Here is a 19,635-nt window from a genome sequence, read left to right as displayed (position 1 = left end):
TGAGAAAAAAGAATGTATATAGGTATGTGTAACTTGGTCACCTTGCTGAACGGTAGAAAACTGACAGAACACTGTAAACCAGCTATAATGGAAAAAATAAAAATCATTATTAAAAAAACAAAACAAAACTGTGTCTGATCCCTCGCCCAGGACCTCCATAAGCTGAAGGGCAGCAAAAAAAGAGAGAGAAAGAACACTTTTTTTTTTTTTTTTTTGCTTTTTAGGACCGTATCAGTGGCATATGGAAGTTCCCAGGCTAGGGGTCGAAATGGAGCTGTAGCTGCCAGCCTACCCACAGCCACTGTCACTAGGGATCCCAGCTGTGTCTGTGACCTGCATAGAAACTCACGGCACCAACTCCATCCGGATCCTTAACCCACTGAGCAAGGCTAGGAATTGAACCTGCATCCTCTTGGATACTAGTCAGGTTTGTTTCTGCTGAGCCACAATGGGAACTCCCCCTTCTATTACTTTTAAAAATAAAAGAAAGGGGAAAGAGAGAAATCTCAGTGCAGTTCTTCCAAACGCAAGCAGCAGGTGTCCATCTGTCAGGCTTCATTAAACCAAGTAGAGATTTTTCATTTTCGAAATGGTCCCTTAGGGTCCTTAGCGCTTTTTCCTTGTGAAACATTTACAGAAAACATACATTTAAAGAGAATTAAAGCAGAAAAGTACAGGAATCCAAGTAAAACACCACCTCCATCCTCTTTTGGGAAAGATGGTCTACATTACCCTTTCCATATAAGAGAAAAAGAAAATGTAGGGTTGAAGTAAAACATTCATGCTAGGCCAGTTAGAGCTAGAAATGTAGTTTTGTGATAGCAGGAGAGGGAACCTGCCTGGCGTTTGGTTGTGACTTAGACTATATACCAGAGCTTTCCTTCCCATTTAATGAACTTCATATGTTCGTAAAATTCAAAGACCAAAGAACAGTCTTTCCTGTGTATTATTCAGAGTAGTCTAGCATATATTTCTCAAGATTGGACTGCAAATCCCTCACACAGAAATCATCAGAGAAATTTGGTCAAACAGACTCCCACTATCCATACCAGATTTACGGATTCAAAATCTCTGGTATTTTGGACCCAGGTATTGGCACTTTAAAGATCAAAACAGGTGATTCTTATGCACACCAAAGATTTCGAAAATAAACCCTGTAATCTTAGCCTTTCACCACACTGTTACCTCTGTTTGCACACTTCTGCACCAGAAAACAAGAGTTACTCGGTATCTTGAGAGCAAGTACCACAGGTTGGCAAGATTCAGAGTTATGGCCTCTGTGAGGTGATGGGGGTTTTCCCTAAGTTCTGCTCATTCCTGGTGAATTCTATATTCAATTTGGGGAAAAAGAGGAAAAGGGTTTTCGGGTACTCAAAGACTTAATGTCCTCTGGATCCCAGAGATCCTGCAGCTTAATATCAGGTTTCGGGACGCGTTCAGCTAATAATGTCTCCGGCCGGCCGCCGTCACCCATCGAATGAAGCAACGCGACGTGCTGTCTGGCGGCGGTCACTCGACTGCAAGATGGCGGCCCCCAGAAGCTGGGCTCTATGGAGCTTCTGCTGCTGTCGATTGTCGCGGGTGATGCCGGGCTGCAGAATTCCTGGGCTTCGTAGCTCGTGGCCCAGGAGCCCGCTGGGTGCACGGCCTCTCTCCCAAGAGAAGCGGGCAACGGAAACGCACTTCGGGTTTGAGACTGTGTCGGAAGAGGAAAAGGGGGGCAAAGGTGAAAGGGTTGAGAGGGCGGATCGGGGGCTCTGATTGTCTGCAATCTGGTTTCTTTTGCCCAAACTAAGGGTTAACTTAACGTCCTTTTAGCTCCGATACTGTAGCTTATGCAGTCCTGACCTCCAAGGAGTACCCCCCGCCTGACCGCCAAACTTTGACGCCTCCTCTTTTTAAGCAGAGTAGTTCTCTTGAAATCCCATCAGTTGAGCGTTTATGTGCCAGGCATTGTGCAGACATTATTAACAATCCTCATTTCTGCTTCCGATGGTCGGCATTGTTATTGCATGTTACACATGAGGAAATTGAAATTTGAAAAGATTAAACAAAAACTTGCTCTGGAGTTCCCATCGTGGCTCAGTGGTTAACGAATCCAACTAGGAACCATGAGGTTTCGGGTTCGACCCCTGGCCTCGCTCAGTGGGTTAAGGATACGGCGTTGCCATCAACTGTGGTGTAGGTTGCAGACACGGCTGGGATTCGGCGTGGCTGTGGCCAGTGGCTACAGCTCCGATTCAACCCCTAGCTTGGGAACCTCATATGTGGCAGGTGCAGCCCTAGAAAAGACGAAAAAAAAAGAACCCAATTTAGCATATCTAGTAGGTGGTGGAACTAGTATTCCAACCCAGTTTGGACTGACTACAGAGGCCACATTCTTAAACTCTTGCTAAAGGGATAGGCCATTTTTTTATAGAAAGAAAGAAACCTATTTTCTATGTCTCAACTCCCAAATTTGACAGGTAGGAACAATAGTAATTTTTTCATAGAGTTCTTGTGAAGATTAGATTACTTCATGCACTAAAGAATTTTCAGCAATGCCTGGCACTTCGTAATTGCTCAATAAACGTTAGATATTTTTGAGCAGTTCCTTCATGTCCAGCACTGTGGCACAGGCGTGGGAAAGGAAAAGAACTGTTTTAAAATGCCAACTGTGGAGTTCCTGTTGTGGCTCAGTGGGTTAAGAACCCAACTAGTATCCATGAGGATGTGGGTTCTATCCCTGGTCTTTCTCAGTAGGTTAAGGATTCGGCCTTGCCACAAATTGCTGCTTAGATTGCAGATGCAGCTTTATCTGGAGTGACTGTGGCATTGGCTGACAGCTGCAGCTCTGATTCAACCCCTAGTCTGGGAACTTCCACATGCTGAGGGTGCAGCCCTAAAGAGAGAAAAATAAAACACCAGCTATACCCTTTGTAAGAGGGGGAAGGTATTATGCCCATTATTACATGTGGATAAGGTGAGGTTCTGAGGTTCCTTCACTTGGCTTATAGTCAACCAGGAAATAAGAGAAAGAGCCACAGTGGAATTTCCCATTCTCTTAATGACTATTACACTGTATTACTTGTCACCTCAACCTTACTAAATACATAGTTCTAAACATTGAATTTAAATTAACATTTCACTGTGAATCCCCAGAAAGCTAGAACAGTGCTTCATGTACATTAGGAGATTTATAACTGATTGTAGAGTGAAATAAATTGAACTAAATAAAATGATAGTAAACTGGAGTTCCCATTGTGGCGCAGCGGAAAGAAATCTGACTAATATCCATGAGGATGTGGATTCGATCCCTGGCCTCGTTCAGTGTGTCAGGGATGTTCTTGCTGTGGCTGTGGTGCAGGTCCCAAACGATTCTACAGCTCTGATTTGACCCCTAGCCTTCATATGCCTTGGGTGTGGGCCTAAAAAGGAAAAAAATAATAAGAAAATAAAAAAATTAAATGATAGTGAACCTTTATTGAGGCCCTGAAACCTTTTAAAATATTTTACATTAGGGAGTTTCTGCCCCAGCGCAGTGGGTTAAGAATCCAATTGCACCAACTTAGGTTGCTGCAAAAGCATGCATTCCATCCCCTGCCCTACGCAGTGGGTTAAGGGATCCGGCGTTGCTGGACTGGTTGCATAGGATAGGGCATAGGTCACAACTGCAGCTGAGATTCAATCCCTGGCCCAGGAACCTCCATATGCCGTGGGTGTGGCCATTAAAAACAGAAGAAGAGGGAGTTCCCGTCGTGGCGCAGTGGTTAACGAATCCAACTAGGAACCATGAGGTTGTGGGTTCGGTCCCTGCCCTTGCTCAGTGGGTTAACCATCCGGCGTTGCTGTGAGCTGTGGTGTAGGTTGCAGACGTGGCTCGGATCCCGAGTTGCTGTGGCTCTGGCGTAGACCGGCAGCTATAGCTCCGATTCAACCCCTAGCCTGGGAACCTCCATATGCCGCAGAAGCGGCCCAAAGAAATAGCAAAAAGCCAAAAAAAAAAAAAAAAAAAAACGCAGAAGCGGCCCAAAGAAATAGCAAAAAGCCAAAAAAAAAAAAAAAAAAAACAGAAGAAGAGTTGTACAAAAACTCTCTTACTGTCAGTTATAAATTTATAAGGAAATGGAAAAATAGTAAAATTCATATTAGCACACTAATTTAAAATTAGATTTAATACAGTTTGAATTTTTAAGTTTAAACTTTTTAATTAAATTAAAATTCTAATTAAAAATTAAAGAGATTGAGGTTTAAATTAATTGTTTTGTTCCTTTGTAAAAAAATTACCACCAGTAGTTTTAAACACTGTTTGCTACTTTTTCATCATATAATTTACAATAGGGAGTAAACACTGGCTCCATGGCTTGGCAAATTGCCATACTCCATTCTACCTTTCGACCAGCTTCTAGGAGTTCCCGTCGTGGCTCAGTGGTTAATGAATCCGACTAGGAACTGTGAGGTTGTGGGTTTGATCCCTGTCCTCAATCAGTGGGTTAAGGATCCAGCGTTGCTGTGACCTGTGGTATAAGTCACAGACACAGCTCAGATCCTGTGTTGCTGCAGCTGTGGTGTAGGCCGGCGGCTACAGCCCCTATTAGACCCCTGGCCTGGGAACCTCCATGTGCCGCAGGAGCAGCCCAAGAAAAGACAAAAAAAAAAATCAGCTTCTAATATTTTATCCTTTCACTTTTAACTGCATGAACTATCTCCAAGAATTCCTCCTTTAATGTGAACTTTTTGGCTGGCATCATTTCCTGTGGGTCATCTTAAACCTTTTCATCACAACCACCTTCTCATTTACATCCATAAGTTCAACTTCCCAAAGTTCCTCTGGCTGCATATCTAAAATCTCTCACCTGGGAACTACCATATGCCACGGGCATAGCCCTAAAAAGCAAAAAAAAAAAAAAACCAAGACTCAAATGGCAGCAGTATCCATATTGCCCTGGTCATGTTTCTCCCATAACTCTATTGACATTCTATTCAAATTTCACTTCCAGCATTATTACTTTTCATTATTTGTTGCACTTTCATTTTCATTGGCCAATTTCATAAGGATTTACAACTGAAAAATAAGGAGGTAAAACAACTACTTGCTTTGCTATCTGCGTGTGAACAAAATAACTGATGTATAGTGACCAACCACCTACAAACTGAAAGTGACATGATTGGATTCTGATCATGATGCATTATCTCTTGTGTACAAAGTGATTTGTGGACTAAAAAATCAGCAAAATTTGAACTTTACAAAGTTACTCACAGATAATATACTGTTGTATTTGAATGATATTGCTAGAAACTACCGTTATTTAAACCATAGTAACTCAAATTCTTGTGTATGAGAACCATGAAAAGCAAGAAGGGCTTATACTCAGTGAGTTGAACCCTAGTATCCCTCTTAAAAGATGTTCAAAAGCAAAAAGCAAGCTTTTAGGATCCCAGGGTTGAGAATAGGCATTCAAGATTGAGGTAAAAGGCGGGGGTGGCGAGGGAGTCCTGTATTTGCTGACTCAGCAGAAGATAGTAATATTTAGGATGTAAGTAGCACATATCATTGAGGAACTCCAAGTTTTCTCCCCTTCATTACCTAATTCAGCCTTATGGCAGGCAGGTAGGGGGTTGGCACTGATATTCTCATCTTATGGGCAGATATGGAGGTACAAAGAAATTAAATGTAGCCTGTGCTTTAAAGTGTCTTGGATAATAAATTCCTTCTCTCTCCAGCTAGCCCAGATCCACATTCTGCCTCAGTCCTGTGGAGGAGATTCATGAGGTACCTCTACAGTATGACTTGGCCCTGATTCTGATTCACAGGGCCATCCATCTCCCCACCAAGTTGTACCTGAGATTTTTCTCAGTGATGCAGGCAGAAATGAACTCAGGTTTTCCCATTCATTTGTCACATCTTTCAAATGTACTTTGTTGTCTCTTTTTTTTTTTTTTTTTTTTTTTTGGCTTTTTAGGGCCATACCTGTGGAATATGGAGGCTCCCAGACTGGGGGCAAATCAGAGCTACAGCTACCGGCCTACACCACAGCCACAGCAACGCAGGATCTGAGCTGCGTCTGTGACTTGCACCACAGCTCACGGCAACACCAGATCCTTAAGCCACTGATGGAGGCCAGGGATCGAACTCATAATCTCATGGTTCCTAGTCGGATTCGTTTCTGCTGGGCCATGATGGGAACTCCAAGAGGTTGTTTCCTTTTTCTTTTTTTTTTTGTCTTTTTGCCTTTTCTAGAGCTGCTCCCGCAGCATATGGAGGTTCCCAGGCTAGGGGTCGAATTGGAGCTACAGCTGCCGACCTACGCCAGAGCCACAGCAAGGCGGGATCCTTAACTCGCTGAGCAAGGCCAGGGATCGATCTGAAACCTCATGGTTCCTAGTCAGATTTGTTAACCACTGAGCCATAACGGGAACTCCGAGGTGGTTTTCTTATGTGAAGTAATTTAAGCCTCTTTGAAAAGAGGTAGCATTGGAGTTCTGTTGTGGCACAGCAGGTTAAGAATCTGGAGTTGTCACTGCAGCAGCATTATTGCTGCAGCAGCTTGTGTCACTGCTGTGGCGCAGGTTCAATTCCTGGCCCAGAAACTTCCACATGCGTGGCAAAAACAACAACAAAAGAAGTAATGTTAAGGTGTAGATTTAGGCATCAAGCATCATGGTTTGGCTCCACCTTACACAGTTAATTTCATGGAGAGTGGGGAGCTTTCATTTAGGATTTTTCCAGGTTAATACATCATGTTTTATTTCTCTCATGTCAAGTCTATCAGGTGTTTGAAAGTGTGGCCAAGAAGTATGATGTGATGAACGATATGATGAGTCTTGGTATCCATCGTCTTTGGAAGGATTTGCTGCTCTGGAAGATGCACCCGTTTCCTGGCACCCAGCTGCTCGATGTTGCTGGAGGCACAGGTAATGTCCAATTTGGTATCCTTAGGTGCCACTGAGTACCTTTTATAAAAATTAGTGTCTCTCGTTGGAATGAACTATTTCACCTGCCATTAGGCTGAAGATGATAATTGAAAATCAGTACATTTCTAAGAAAGGGTTGCTATCATTTTAACTGAATGTCAGTCAAAAGCACTTTGTGCTGTTCACTTTTCTAAATTCAAAGGATTACAAAATAAAAAGGCCAGTTTATTCCAGTGGCATTTCCCCACCTAAACAACTGTTTTACCTTCCGTTTAACTTTTAGCCAGACCAGTTTACCTTTTTCTTTGGCAGGTATGTGTTGGGGGGTTATCATACAATATATAAGCTTTTTAGGCAGCCTTTTCTGCCTAATTCACTGTCATATCAGATATCAAAAGCTCCTTGCTTATGGATGGTCCTTTGTTACCTGGTACACACTGGGCATTTGGAGAGAAAAATGTCATAATGTATAATAAAGTAATTATGTGATAATCTATTCTATATAATAATGTATAATAATAAATTAAAGTAGAATAATGTCCATATTTGAAACATGTTTATGTGTGGCTTCGTTGGTGTGGTCCTCTCCCCAGAGGAAGCACAAACAGCAGCAAAGTGGAGGACAATTTAGAGAATCTGTCAAAACCTAAAGTGTTCACAGTCTAGGATCCCACACTTCCAATTCTAGACATCTAAAGAAACCAAACTTGCACAGAGAGATGGCTACAGAAAGGGTTCAGTCAGAGCTGTATTCATCTCCAGTGTATCCCAGCCAGTAGTATTACCACATGCTGGCAACTGCCCATTTAAAAAATGCACTTAAAAAGTAATCCTGGAGTTCCCATATGGCTCAGCAGAAATAAATCTGACTAGTATCCATGAGGACACAGGTTCAATCCTTACTCAGTGGGTTAAGGATCTGGCATTGCTGTGAGCTGTGGTGTAGGTCGTAGACACAGCTCTGATCTGGTTGCTGTGGCTGTGGTGTAGGCCAGCGGCTACAGCTCCAATTTGACCCCTAGCCTGGGAACCTCCATGTGCTATGGGTGCAGCCCTAAAAAGATTAAAAAAAAAAAAAGTAATCCTACGGCATTTCCGCTGTGGCGCAATGGGATCATTATCGTCTTGGGAGCATGCTGAGATGCAGCTTCGATTTGACCCCTAGCCTGGGAACCTCCATATGTCACAGGTATGGCCCTAAAAAGACAAAAAAAAAAAAAAAAAAAAAAAAAAAAAGAATAATGTAAACACTTTTGATTTTAGCTTCTAGACTCAAATCATCAACAAAGCATAGAAGATTTGGTTCTAGTTAGCTATAGAACAAATAAAATGTTATCAGGCTTGACAGAGTAAAAATATATATGATAGAAGGTTGAAAGGAGTCAAGAGATACTGTCTGTAGTAGATGGAATAAAAAATGAAATATTGGGGAGGGAGAATAAATGTGGAATTTCGGATTAAGAGATCCACACACTACTATATATAAAATAGATGAACAAGGACCTACAATATAGCAAAAGAAACTATATTCAATATCTTTTAATAACCTATAATGGAAAAGAATCTGAAAAAGAACTGTCATTTTGCTATACACCAGAAACAATATAAATGAATTACACTTCAGTAAAAAAATACAAATATTTTAAAAAGAAGTAAAAATATTGTTTAGCTTATTACTCTAGATTACAAAGGTGTCTGTCAAAAACTATGAAAAGTGATATAAATATACTAGGAGGATAGAGGCAAGCAGAGGTGGGCAGGATATTATTATAAATTTGGTGCGTTAAGGAGTTCCCTCATGGCTTAGCCAGTTAAGGATCCAGCATTGTTGCTGCTGTGGCATGGAAACTTCCATATGCAGCATGGTGCAGCCATAATTACATAAATAAATAAATTAAATAAATAAATAAATTTGGTGAGTTAAGAAATAGCTGCCAATAGGAGAAATAGCTATAAGAGTTGGGAAAGATGGTCTGTGGGAAGTGGGAAGTGGTGGGGCAGGAAGTTGTTGCTGGTGACTGTATTGTCATGTTACTTTCAGGAAAAATATTTTTTATTTTTTTGCTTTCTAGGGCTGTACCTGCAGCATATGGAGGTTCCTAGACTAGGGGTTGAATCGGAGCTATAGCTGCCGGCCTACAGTACAGCCACAGCAACATCAGATCCAAGCCACTTCTGCAACCTACACCACAGCTCATGGCAACGCTGGATCGTTAACCCATTGAGCAAGGCCAGGGATCAAACCCGCAACCCCATGGTTCCTAGTCTGGATTCGTTAACCACTGTGCCACGACAGGAACTCCTCTATGCAATTTTTTTGAAGTTTTAAAAAAAATATTAGAAGTTAAAAATTTGCTGTTAAAAAAAAAAGTTACTGTAGAGATAAATATATAAACTTCAGTTTTCACACATTCCTCAATCCCTGTACCTTTGTTTCTTCTTTTGGGTTTAAGAAATGCTGATTTTGTTTGTGTTTGATCTTTCCTCCCGGTGGCTTCCCACAGGTGACATCGCATTCCGTTTCCTTAATTATGTTCAGGCGCAGCATCAGAGAAAGCAGAAGAGGCAGTTAAGGGCCCAACAAAATTTATCCTGGGAAGAAATTGCCAAAAAGTACCAGAATGAAGAGGATTCCTTGGGTGGTTCTCACGTCATGATCTGTGACATCAACAGGGAGATGCTAAAGATTGGAAGACGGAAAGCCTGTGCCCAGGGATACAAAGCTGGTAAGTCCTACAGAAAGTGGACCTGGAGGAGATGTTTGTGCTTACAAAGTAAGATGGAATATGAACAGTGCCAAAGTGCTTTATTTCCAGGTTTCAAAAACTCATAGGTAGGCATTGAAGAGAATTTGTGTGGTTGAGTCCAGTGTGTATGCTGTTACATATGTTATCTCAGCAACCCAAGGTGTTAGGTGTGACAGGGGAGATAACCAGAACCCAGAGAAGTTAAGCATCTTAAGTAACACAATTTATTTTTTTTTTTTTTTTTTTTTTTTTTTTTTTTTTTTTTTTTTTTGTTGTTGTTGTTATTGTTGCTATTTCTTGGGCCGCTCCCGCGGCATATGGAGGTTCCCAGGCTAGGGGTTGAATCGGAGCTGTAGCCACCGGCCTACGCCAGAGCCACAGCAACGTGGGATCCGAGCCGCGTCTGCAACCTACACCACAGCTCACGGCAACGCCGGATCGTTAACCCACTGAGCAAGGGCAGGGACCGAACCCGCAACCTCATGGTTCCTAGTCGGATTCGTTAACCACTGCGCCACGACGGGAACTCCAAGTAACACAATTTAAATGGCAGATCCTGAATTTGAGCTCTTGAACCCTGAGACAGAAATTAGTGTTTTTGTCTTGTTTTGTTTTGCTTTGCTTTTTAGGGCCACAACTGCTGCATACAGAGGTTTCCAGGCTAGGGGTAAAATCAGAGCTGCAGCAGCCAGACTACACCACAGCCAGGGCAATGCCAGATTTGAGCCTTACCTGCAATGCTGGATCCTTAACCCACTGAGTGAGGCCAGGGATTGAACCTCATCCTATGGATACCAGTCGGGTTCATAACCCACTGAGCCACAAGGGGAACTCCCTGAGACAGAAGTTTGGCTTTAATTCCCAGCAGCTCCCCAGTGACCCCAGTACCCTAGTTTTTTTTGCTTTTTTAGGGCTTCACCTGTGGCATATGGAAGTTCCCAGGCTAGGGGTCTAATCGGAGCTGTAGCCGAGAGCCATAGCCATGCCAGATCGCATCTGTGTCTGTGACCTACATCACAGCTCACAGCAACACCACATCCTCAACTCACTGAGCGAAGCCAAGGATCAAACCCACATCCTCATGGATACTAGTCGGGTTCGTTAACCACTGAGCCACAACGGGAACTCCTCCTAGTGCCAAATTATCCCCGTGCCAGAACTAAGCTCTGCCTCAGCTTTCGAACCAGGCCCTCTCCTGGTAGCCTTGAGCCAATGGCTGAGCACTGTGGGGCTAGTGGGGCCTGGACATTTCCACTTGGGACACTTTTCATAGGCAGTCTTTGCTCCAGAGCTCCCTCTCAGGTAGACCGAGGCTTCATCAGATCTACATCAATGTCTATGCTTTTCCCACTCAATCTTGTTTGCTCTTCTTTTTATCTTTCCCAGGTATCTCTCCTAATCCCCCATACTCCTCCAAAAAAGGCTTTTTGCACTCGTACCTTTAGCTCAACATCAGTTTCTCAAATGCCCCAACTGATGCAGTTGAAGAAAGACCCATAAATAGTCGTCCTCAAACTTCCTTGGCAGAGCACTCGCAGCAGCCAGTGGAAGATTTTTGCCCTCAGTTAGAAAGCCACTGCACTGCCCTCTTCCATGCTGGCCAAGCACTGCAGGCAGCTCCTGCCAGAAGCAGTGATACACAACAAAGAAAACCAGGTCCCTCGGGGTCAAAAATCAGCATTTCTCTCCTCCTACCACCGAGAGTCTCAGGTTATTTTAGCTCAATTCTTCCTTGGCCTCCTCCCACCCCCAGAACAAGCAGCCTAGACGTACTGCAGCCCACTTGGTCCTCCATATGAAGGGCTCTTTTGTTAACCATCATCACTGATCAGAAGGCCCACAGTCACTAGTGTTTCTAGACAAAGGGACTGTGTTTCCTTACTCCTACTGAGAAACGTGTTTCCCTTCTCTCTGGTGTTTAGCTATAAAGAATGGAGAACAAAGGTGGAAATGATAAGTAATGTTCCACGTCTGGAATCACCCTTCCATAGCATAGCTTGACCTTCGAGTTCTTCTAAGAGCGAAAACAATTCCACCTTCAGAGGATTCATTAAGTGCTATATAGTACAGTTTTGTTTTTTTAATCTCTCTCCTTGCTTTATCAATCTCCAATATTAATGCCTTTGCAAAAAATATCATGCAAAAAAGTTGAAACTAAGTAGGAGGAGCCTAGAAATTGTGGGTTTTTTTTTTTTTTTTGTCTTTTGTCTTTTTAGGGGACGCCCGAGGCATATGAAGGTTCCCAGGCTAGGGGTCCAGACAGAGCTATAGCAGCCGGCCTGTGCCACAGCCACAGCAACTCTGGATCCAAGCCACGTCCGTGACCTATGCCACAGCTCATGGCAACACCGGATCCTCAACCCATTGAATGAGGCCAGGGATCGAACCCATAACCTCATGGTTCCTAGTCAGATTCGTTTCTGGTGCACCACAACGGGAACTCCAAATTTTTTGTTTCGTTTTGTTTTTTAGAAACTGTTTAGTAATTATAAAAGTTAATGTAAGGGTATTTTGTGTGTAGTGCTGTTAATGTGTTCACTTACATTTTCATGTGTAACACTTCCTTCCCAAATGGAAGCTTGGAGACCAGGAACCTTAAGAAGATTTTTTGATGGGTTATAAAAGTGATATAGGAGTTCCCGTCGTGGCGCAGTGGTTAACAAATGCGACTAGGAACCATGAGGTTGTGGGTTCGATCCCTGCCCTTGCTCAGTGGGTTAACGATCCGGCGTTGCCATGAGCTGTGGTATAGGTCGCAGACGTGGCTCAGATCCCGCGTTACTGTGGCTGTGGTGTAGGCTGACAACTACAGCTCCGATTCGACCCCTAGCCTGGGAACCTCCATATGCCGTGGGAGCGGCCCTAGAGAAGGCAAAAAGACAAAAAAAAGAAAAGAAAAAAAATTGAGAACATCCTGTATATATAATTAAGTATACTGCGTTAATTCAACATTGTATTGTGAGGTTCTTCCATGTTATTAAAAATTCCTTAAAATTATTATTTTTCACAACATTTCCTCATTTGGATGTTTCATGATTCACATAACCAGTTTACATAACCTTTCACTTTTTCTAATGTTTTTGCATGTAGCACTACATTGTGACATCTTTATTTTATGAATTTTGGCATGCATTCATTAATTTTTTTTTTTTTACTGACTGTATAAAAGCTGGACAAGTGTTTAAACTCTCTGAATTTCAATTACCTTATCTGTAAAATGGAGAAAATAATAAGGAGGTACTATACCATAACCTCTAAGAACATAGGTCTGGGGAATTCCCTGGTGGCTCTGTGGGTTAAGGATCCAGCATTGTTGTTGCTGTGACTTGGATCATAGCTGCGGCACAGGCTCAATCCCTGACCCAGAAACTTCTGTATGCCACAGGTATGGCCAAAAATGTGACCTTGGGCAAGCTGCAGTCGCCTTTCTGATACTCAGTTTTGCTTACCTGAAACATGAAGATGATTGTAACAGCTGTCTCATGGAGTTGGTATGAGGATGTGAGAAGACAGACCTTGCCATTGTGTGCTTAGTAAGCCGTAGCTTTGAGGAATCATGTTGTCATTGATGTCCTCCTCCTAAAAATGAAATAGCTGGGTCAAAGAGTATGCTTTTTTTTTGGGAGGGGGGGCTGCATTCATGGCATATAGAAGTTTCTTGACCATGGATGAAACCTGTGCCATAGCAGTAACCCAAGCTGCTGCAGTGACAATGCCATATCCTAAAACCACTGTGCCACAAGAGAATTCCAGGGTATGCTTATTTTTAAGCGTACTTTCCAGGAGGATTATTTTCATTCATCTTTAATAATATTAAAGCTGAATCAGAATCCTCAGAGGATTGGGATAGAAATGTTCTAGAATTAGGTTGTGATGGTGGTTGTTCAACTATAAATATAATAAAGTTTATTGAATTAAAGAAAAAAAAATCATCAGAGGATATAGCTATCCTGATAGGGGGCTCTCTTGGATGTTTTCTGAATTCATAACCAGATTTGGGGTCAAGACACTGCTTCTCTATTATTCCAGTAGAACTATGCTAAATTATGTACTTAGAATATTTCCAATGACCTTCTGAATGAAGTACTATTATTAAGTCCATTTTGCAGACTAGGAAACTGAGGCAAAATAATTTATTCAAGATTATATAGCTAGGAGTTCCCTTGTGGTCTGGTGGATTAAGGATTTGCTATTGTCACTGCTGTGGCTCTGGTTACTGCTGTGGCTCTGGTTACTGCTGTGGTGCAGGTTTGATCCCTGACCCAGGAACCTCTGTATGCCTTGGGCGTGGCCAAAAAAAAAAAAAACCATTATTTAGCTAACAAATGGGGAATTAGAACATAGGCAACCCCAGGACCTGGGCTCTTAACCATCGTGCTCTACACAAAACACTTAGTTGGATAAAAATCGCTTGAGGATAAAGCATAACTAAGTAACCAGGGTCTACTCTGAGAGCCTCAGAGGGACTTCCTGCTAAACTTCAAGGACCCCAGCTTCAAATTCTCAGGACTGGAGGAGGCCATGAAAACAGTGGCCAGGAATCCACTTGAGAAGGCAGGTATGTGTTTTCTGACACCAGATAACACACATGTGATGTTCTCCCAGCACCAAACAGTTCTCCGATTCTCTGACACTGACCAGGTGTCCCAGCAATTCAGTTCTTATGCTAATTATCCAGAGTTGGCATCAGATTCCACGGGTTTCAGGGCTTATTGCCATAAGACTCCCCCCACTTCACAAGCCAGCCACAAACAGGGTGGCCCGGCTTACTCATACTTCTGTCCAGCTGACTACAAATGCAGGGGCTCTTATGACCCCCTTTTTAGGTTTGACAGTTCATTGGGTGCAGAGGAGACAGCCACCCAGACTGAGACCAGAACTGCTTTTCTCTTTCAGGACTTGATTGGGTATTGGGAGATGCTGAAGAGCTACCCTTTGATGATGACAAGTTTGATGTTTACACCATTGCCTTTGGGATCCGGAATGTCACACACATTGATCGGGTACGGGTGGCTGCATCCTCAGCTTCCTCAACTCAGGGTATTAGTTCTCCTGGAGTGGCTGAGTCAGTGAACAAAGAGGGAGAGAGTCTTCTCTGGGCCCAGCTCCTGAGTTGAATGTTTTGGGCTTAGAGGTCTTTATCGATACTTTAAGTTGCCGGTTTTCTTGCTCACAAAATTGAAAAAGCCAGAAACACAGAGTAGACCCCCGTAGAAGCCTTTGTTGCTTGGATTGGTATTTACATCTTGGAGACTGTTAGTCTTGCTCTGTCATCTCATCTGCTGCTTGTCACTTGTGAAGTCATCTATGTGAATTTGCAGATCAGAGGCATTTCTAAGGCTGACACAGAAAAAGGCACTTAAGCCCAGTTTTGGCAGAAGGTAGCTAAATTCATGGTTCCTCTATAGGAAGAAGGGAATGTTCAGCTCTTAATCTGATGCAGCTCTTTATTTTAGCATTCATCCAAACATTCAAAGATGATGAGCAGGGCACCCAGTTTCATTTCTGTGATGTGACTCTAGTTATCTGGATATGGGACATCCTTTGTGGTGTGCTTAAACTTCATTTTTATGACCTGTCCCATTGTCTATAGCCAGTTTATTTTTCCTGTTAAATTAAAAAAAATTTTTTTTCATAGATTCAAAGTTTAAGAAGATACTTCAGTAAAAGTCTTCACCCTTGTGTACCAACCATTCAGTGCCTGCACCTCCTGCAGACAGTCACTGATTTCTTAATGTATCTTTGCAAAAATGTTTTGTGCTAATTAGGTATATTTATTTTCTTTCTTTATTTTTCTTTTCTTTTTAGTGTATACCCTATGGCATGTGGAAGTTCCCAGGCTAAGGGTGAAATTGGAGCTGCAGCTGCCAGCCTACACCACAGCCACAGCAACGCCAGATCTGAACCACATCTGTGACCTGCACCACAGCTTGCAGCAATACCCAGGTCCTTAACCCACTGAGCAAACCCACATCCTCATGGATACTAGTTGAGTTCTTAACACACTGAACCATGATGGGAAATCCTTATTGTCTTTAATTTTTTTTAACTGTTTTTTTTTTTTTTTTTTTGGTCCACACCTGTGGCATGGGGGACTTCCTGGGCCTGGAATCGGACCCACACCACAGCAAGGACCCAAGCTACTTCAGTGACAACACCAGATCCTTAACCCACTACACCACAAAAGAACTATTTATTTATTTATTTATTTATTTTTGCTTTGCTTTTTAGGGCTACACCCAAGGACATATGGAGGTTCCCAGGTTAGGTGTCACATCAGAGCTACAGCTGCCAGCCTATGTCACAACCACAGCAACACAGGATCCAAGCCACATCTGTGACCTATACCACGGTACACGGCAGTGCTAGATCCTTAACCCACTGATCGAGGGCGGAAATCAAATCCGCATCCTCATGGATACTAGCCAGGTTTATTAACCACTGAGCCACGATGGGAACTCCTGGAACTCTTTATGAAACATTTTGCCCATTGCTTTTTTTTTCCTTAAAAACACACCCTGGAGGAGTTGCCACTGTATACACACACACACTCCCTGAAGGCTTTTCCAAGTCAGCACATAAAGAACACCAGCTCTTCCTTTTTTTAATAGCTGCATAGATTCCATTTATATATATATTCATTAGTTAGACAGTCTCATTTAATGGTTAAAGTGTTTTTAATCTTATGCTGTTCAAACCATGCTATAATGAATAATCCATGTCACTCCCATGGCAGAAGCAGTTCTGTAAGGTTCCTTGAAGTAGAATTGTTAGATCGTTTTCAGTTGTACAACGTAGTGATTTGATGTTTTATTATGTTTTATTCCTTTTTGGCCACCGTGGAGCATATGGAGTTCCTGGGCTAGGGATCAGATCCAAGCCACAGTTGTGACCTATGCTGCAGGTGCAACAATGCCAGATTATTTAACCCACTATGCTGGGCAGGGGACGGAACCTGTCCTGGCACTGCAGAGACACTGCCGACCCTTTTGCACCAAATCGGGAACTCCCAATGTTTTTATACATTACAAAGTGATCACCACAATGTCTAGTTACCATCAGTCACCATAAAGTGACTAAAATATTATTGACTCTATTCTCTACAATGTATGTTATGTCCCCGTGACTTTTTTAATTTTGTAGTTACGTTTGTATTTTGCCCATTTCCCCACCTTTCTCCCCTCTGGTGACACATATTTTTTCTCTGGACCTGTGAGTTCGTTTCAGTTATGTTTGTTCATTTGTTTTATTTTTAAGTTCCACATATAAGTAAAACCATATGGTGAAAAAAAATTACTAGATCACAGAGAAGGATAGCTATTGTGATTTTCATAAGTAATTCAAAAATTGCCCCCTGTGGGGGCTGTACCAGTCTGAGTCCATTTAAATTACTCCAAGTAACTTTCTCTAGTCATGGGCAGCAGAATGCCTAAAGAATTTAGGAGCCTATGGGTTATTTCTGCTGTTACAGCTTCCCAGCTGAGAGTGAATACAGGGTCTGTGGAAAATACCTTCTGTGATGCCCACAGAAGCTAATGCCGCTTCAGTCTCTGGGATTTGAGTGAGGGCTGCCCTATTATTCTTGTCTTGCCTAGGCACTCCAAGAAGCCCATCGGGTCCTGAAACCAGGAGGACGGTTCCTGTGTTTGGAGTTTAGCCAAGTGAACAACCCCCTCGTATCCAGGTTGGTATTAACAGGGCTTGGTTTTTGTCACCAAGCCAAGGATTTCCCACCCCAAAATGGATAGAAAATAGCCAGTAAGCTATAAACATAGACCTCATAGCTCAGAATCCCTGAGGGACAGTGCCACTTCAGAGGTCAGCCAGTCCTGAATGACATCATCCTTCAGCCAAAAGAGTTTCAATTCAGTAACCAGAGACTCAAGGGAGCCCACATTATGTATTTGATTTGACCCATAGTATTTTAGAAATTGACTTAGGTTCTATAGTTTAAAATCAGAAAATTTTGTGTAAAAATCTGGTTTTCCAGCTTCACTTGAGAAATCAGATACATGGCAACCCTGGTTAAGCTCATGTTCCTACATGGCCATAGTCAGAGCTGAGTAGTAAGTGCCCTTCCCCACTTTTATGGTACTTCCTAACTGTGCCTGTCATCACACCCTCATTACTACCTATTGATCTTGCTCCTGACCCACTTCACTTATTTCAGGTACTTTCCTGACCCCTGTAGGTATTTTAAGTTTTATGACCCCAGGCTTAGACCTTCTTGCTTCTTAAGGGTCATGTTCTAAATCTTTTGCCTTTTTGTTTAGGCTCTATGATGTATATAGCTTCCAGGTCATTCCTGTCCTGGGAGAGGTCATTGCAGGAGACTGGAAGTCCTACCAATACCTTGTAGAGAGTATCCGACAATTCCCATCTCAGGTACAAAGCTTCTATTGCTTACAACAAAGCCCCTACAGTTGAAATCCAGGCAATTTTTGCTTTATCATTCTTTTGGTATATTTTAGGAGGAGTTCAAGGAGATGATAGAAGATGCAGGTTTTCAGAAGGTGACTTATGAAAATCTAACATCAGGCATTGTTGCTATTCATTCTGGCTTCAAGCTATAACTCCTTTGAGATCCTGGAGCATGAACCAGTCACATCCTATCAAAACTCTGGAGCTGAAGGATAATCTGGATTAGTGAGACCAGCAGCAGAACATCTCTGAAGGCTGTGTGCCTTGAACTCATGTTCTGATGTGACCAATCTTGAAGTGAAAGAAGCAAGTTCCTCTCATTTTATTGCAGTTTTCCTTAGGGGCTGCTTCAGTCCTTCTTCCAGAGATATTTGGCCTATACTTTTTGCTTAACTCGTACTAATTTTTCTTGACTGTGCAGCATGTGATTAAGGTAAAACCAGCACTAAAATTTAGTTTTGAAGTGTATTTGTAGCTTTTCTGCCAGTGTTGCCTTCCTGAGGGATAATGAATCATTTGAACCCAATAAGGATTAGAACCAGAAAACTTCCTAGCTGTACCTGAGTCCACCTTTCAGCATAGGACTCAGTCTGGGGCCAAATGCCAAGGCCCAAACTAGAGGGCTAAGGATTATAGCTAAAATTATGCACTGAAGCACTAAATGAGTTTACAGTTTGCGTGGTATTTGCCATTTTTTCTTGGGGGAAGGGGCAGTTGAAATAAATGTACTTTTATCATCATTCCTTTAGTCCTCTTCTACCAAAAGCCACTATTAGGTCCTTAGAGCCTGTCATGAAGAAAAAAATTTGACAAACACTTGTTGAAAGAATAAATGCACCAGCAGACCCCTGCTTTCACATCTTACAAAGAGAGCTGAAAACATTTAGAGAAAGGGTTTTATGGCAAAAGAAAAAAAAAATTTGATAAGTATTTATCTAGCCAAACCCCCTCCAGTACTCTGGGCAGAGTTCTTTTCACCTTAATACAGTCTACCATTTGATGTTAAAATGAGGCCATAGGAGTTCCAGCTGTGGTGCAGTGGGGTCTGTGGCAGCATCTCTGCAACTGCCAGGACACAGGTTCAATCCCCAGCCCAGCACAGTGGGTTAAAAGATCCGGCATTGCTGCAGCTGCAGCACAGGTCGCAACTGTGGCTTGGAACTTGATCCCTGGCCCAGGAACTCCATATGCCGCAGGGTGGCTAAAAAAGAAAATAATAATAAGGGCATAAATATTTTCAGTGTGAATGAAGCTTAAGGTTTGCGGGTAGGGGATGGGGCTTGCTAAGAAATTACAGAAATCAGGAGTTCCCATCGTGGCGCAGTGGTTAACGAATCTGACTAGGAACCATGAGGTTTCGGGTTCGATCCCTGCCCTTGCTCAGTGGGTTGACGATCCGGCATTGCTGTGGCTCTGGTGTAGGCCGGTGGCACAGCTCCAATTTGACCCCTAGCCTGGGAACGTCCATATGCCGCGGGAGCAGCCCAAGAAATGGCAAAAAGACAAAAAAAAAAAAAAAAAAAAAAAAGAAATTACAGAAATCAATGTTGAGTTGGCTGGCAGCTTAACAGCA

The 19,635-nt window shown here is 42.6% G+C and overlaps 1 protein-coding gene and 1 long non-coding RNA gene across 3 annotated transcripts in view; one reads left to right on the top strand and one right to left on the bottom strand.

Moving 5' to 3' along the window:
- Window positions 1-1,507: 1,507 nt before the first annotated feature.
- COQ5 (coenzyme Q5, methyltransferase) lies at window positions 1,508-18,802 on the top strand. Its single transcript, XM_003483435.5, has 7 exons — window positions 1,508-1,726; window positions 6,745-6,894; window positions 9,399-9,620; window positions 14,538-14,644; window positions 17,237-17,325; window positions 17,915-18,026; window positions 18,113-18,802. The coding sequence occupies exons 1-7, from the start codon at window positions 1,525-1,527 to the stop codon at window positions 18,212-18,214; spliced, it is 984 nt and encodes a 327-aa protein (XP_003483483.3). The 5' UTR covers window positions 1,508-1,524; the 3' UTR covers window positions 18,215-18,802.
- The window catches only part of LOC146396603 (uncharacterized), a 40,083-nt gene continuing 26,632 nt past the window's right edge, over window positions 6,185-19,635 (bottom strand). Inside the window, exons 2-4 of one of the 2 annotated variants that reach the window (XR_014826968.1) lie at window positions 13,091-13,220; window positions 9,323-9,486; window positions 6,185-6,988 (exon numbers count right to left, since the gene is read on the bottom strand). This is a non-coding gene — a long non-coding RNA (uncharacterized LOC146396603). Of the gene's footprint in view, window positions 6,989-8,418; window positions 9,487-13,090; window positions 13,221-19,635 lie in introns of those variants that run through there. The other variant, XR_014826967.1, reaches the window with a different exon arrangement.

Source organism: Sus scrofa, chromosome 14 (assembly GCF_054392235.1).
Source record: "Sus scrofa isolate SSC_HxYL_T2T_F1_AM1 chromosome 14, Sscrofa_HxYL_maternal_Yorkshire_Landrace_v2.0, whole genome shotgun sequence".
NCBI lineage: Eukaryota > Metazoa > Chordata > Mammalia > Artiodactyla > Suidae > Sus > Sus scrofa.
This window is presented reverse-complemented; position numbering and strand designations above follow the sequence as displayed.

What these genes read in the sequence shown, in the direction of transcription:
- COQ5 (XM_003483435.5), top strand. Translation starts at nt 1,525, where the DNA reads ATGGCGGCCCCCAGAAGCTGGGCTCTATGGAGCTTCTGCTGCTGTCGA. An exon ending in AGAGGAAAAGGGGGGCAAAG is followed by an intron (nt 1,727 to 6,744) that starts GTGAAAGGGTTG and finishes TCTCATGTCAAG; the next exon opens with TCTATCAGGTGTTTGAAAGT. An exon ending in TGCCCAGGGATACAAAGCTG is followed by an intron (nt 9,621 to 14,537) that starts GTAAGTCCTACA and finishes TTTCTCTTTCAG; the next exon opens with GACTTGATTGGGTATTGGGA.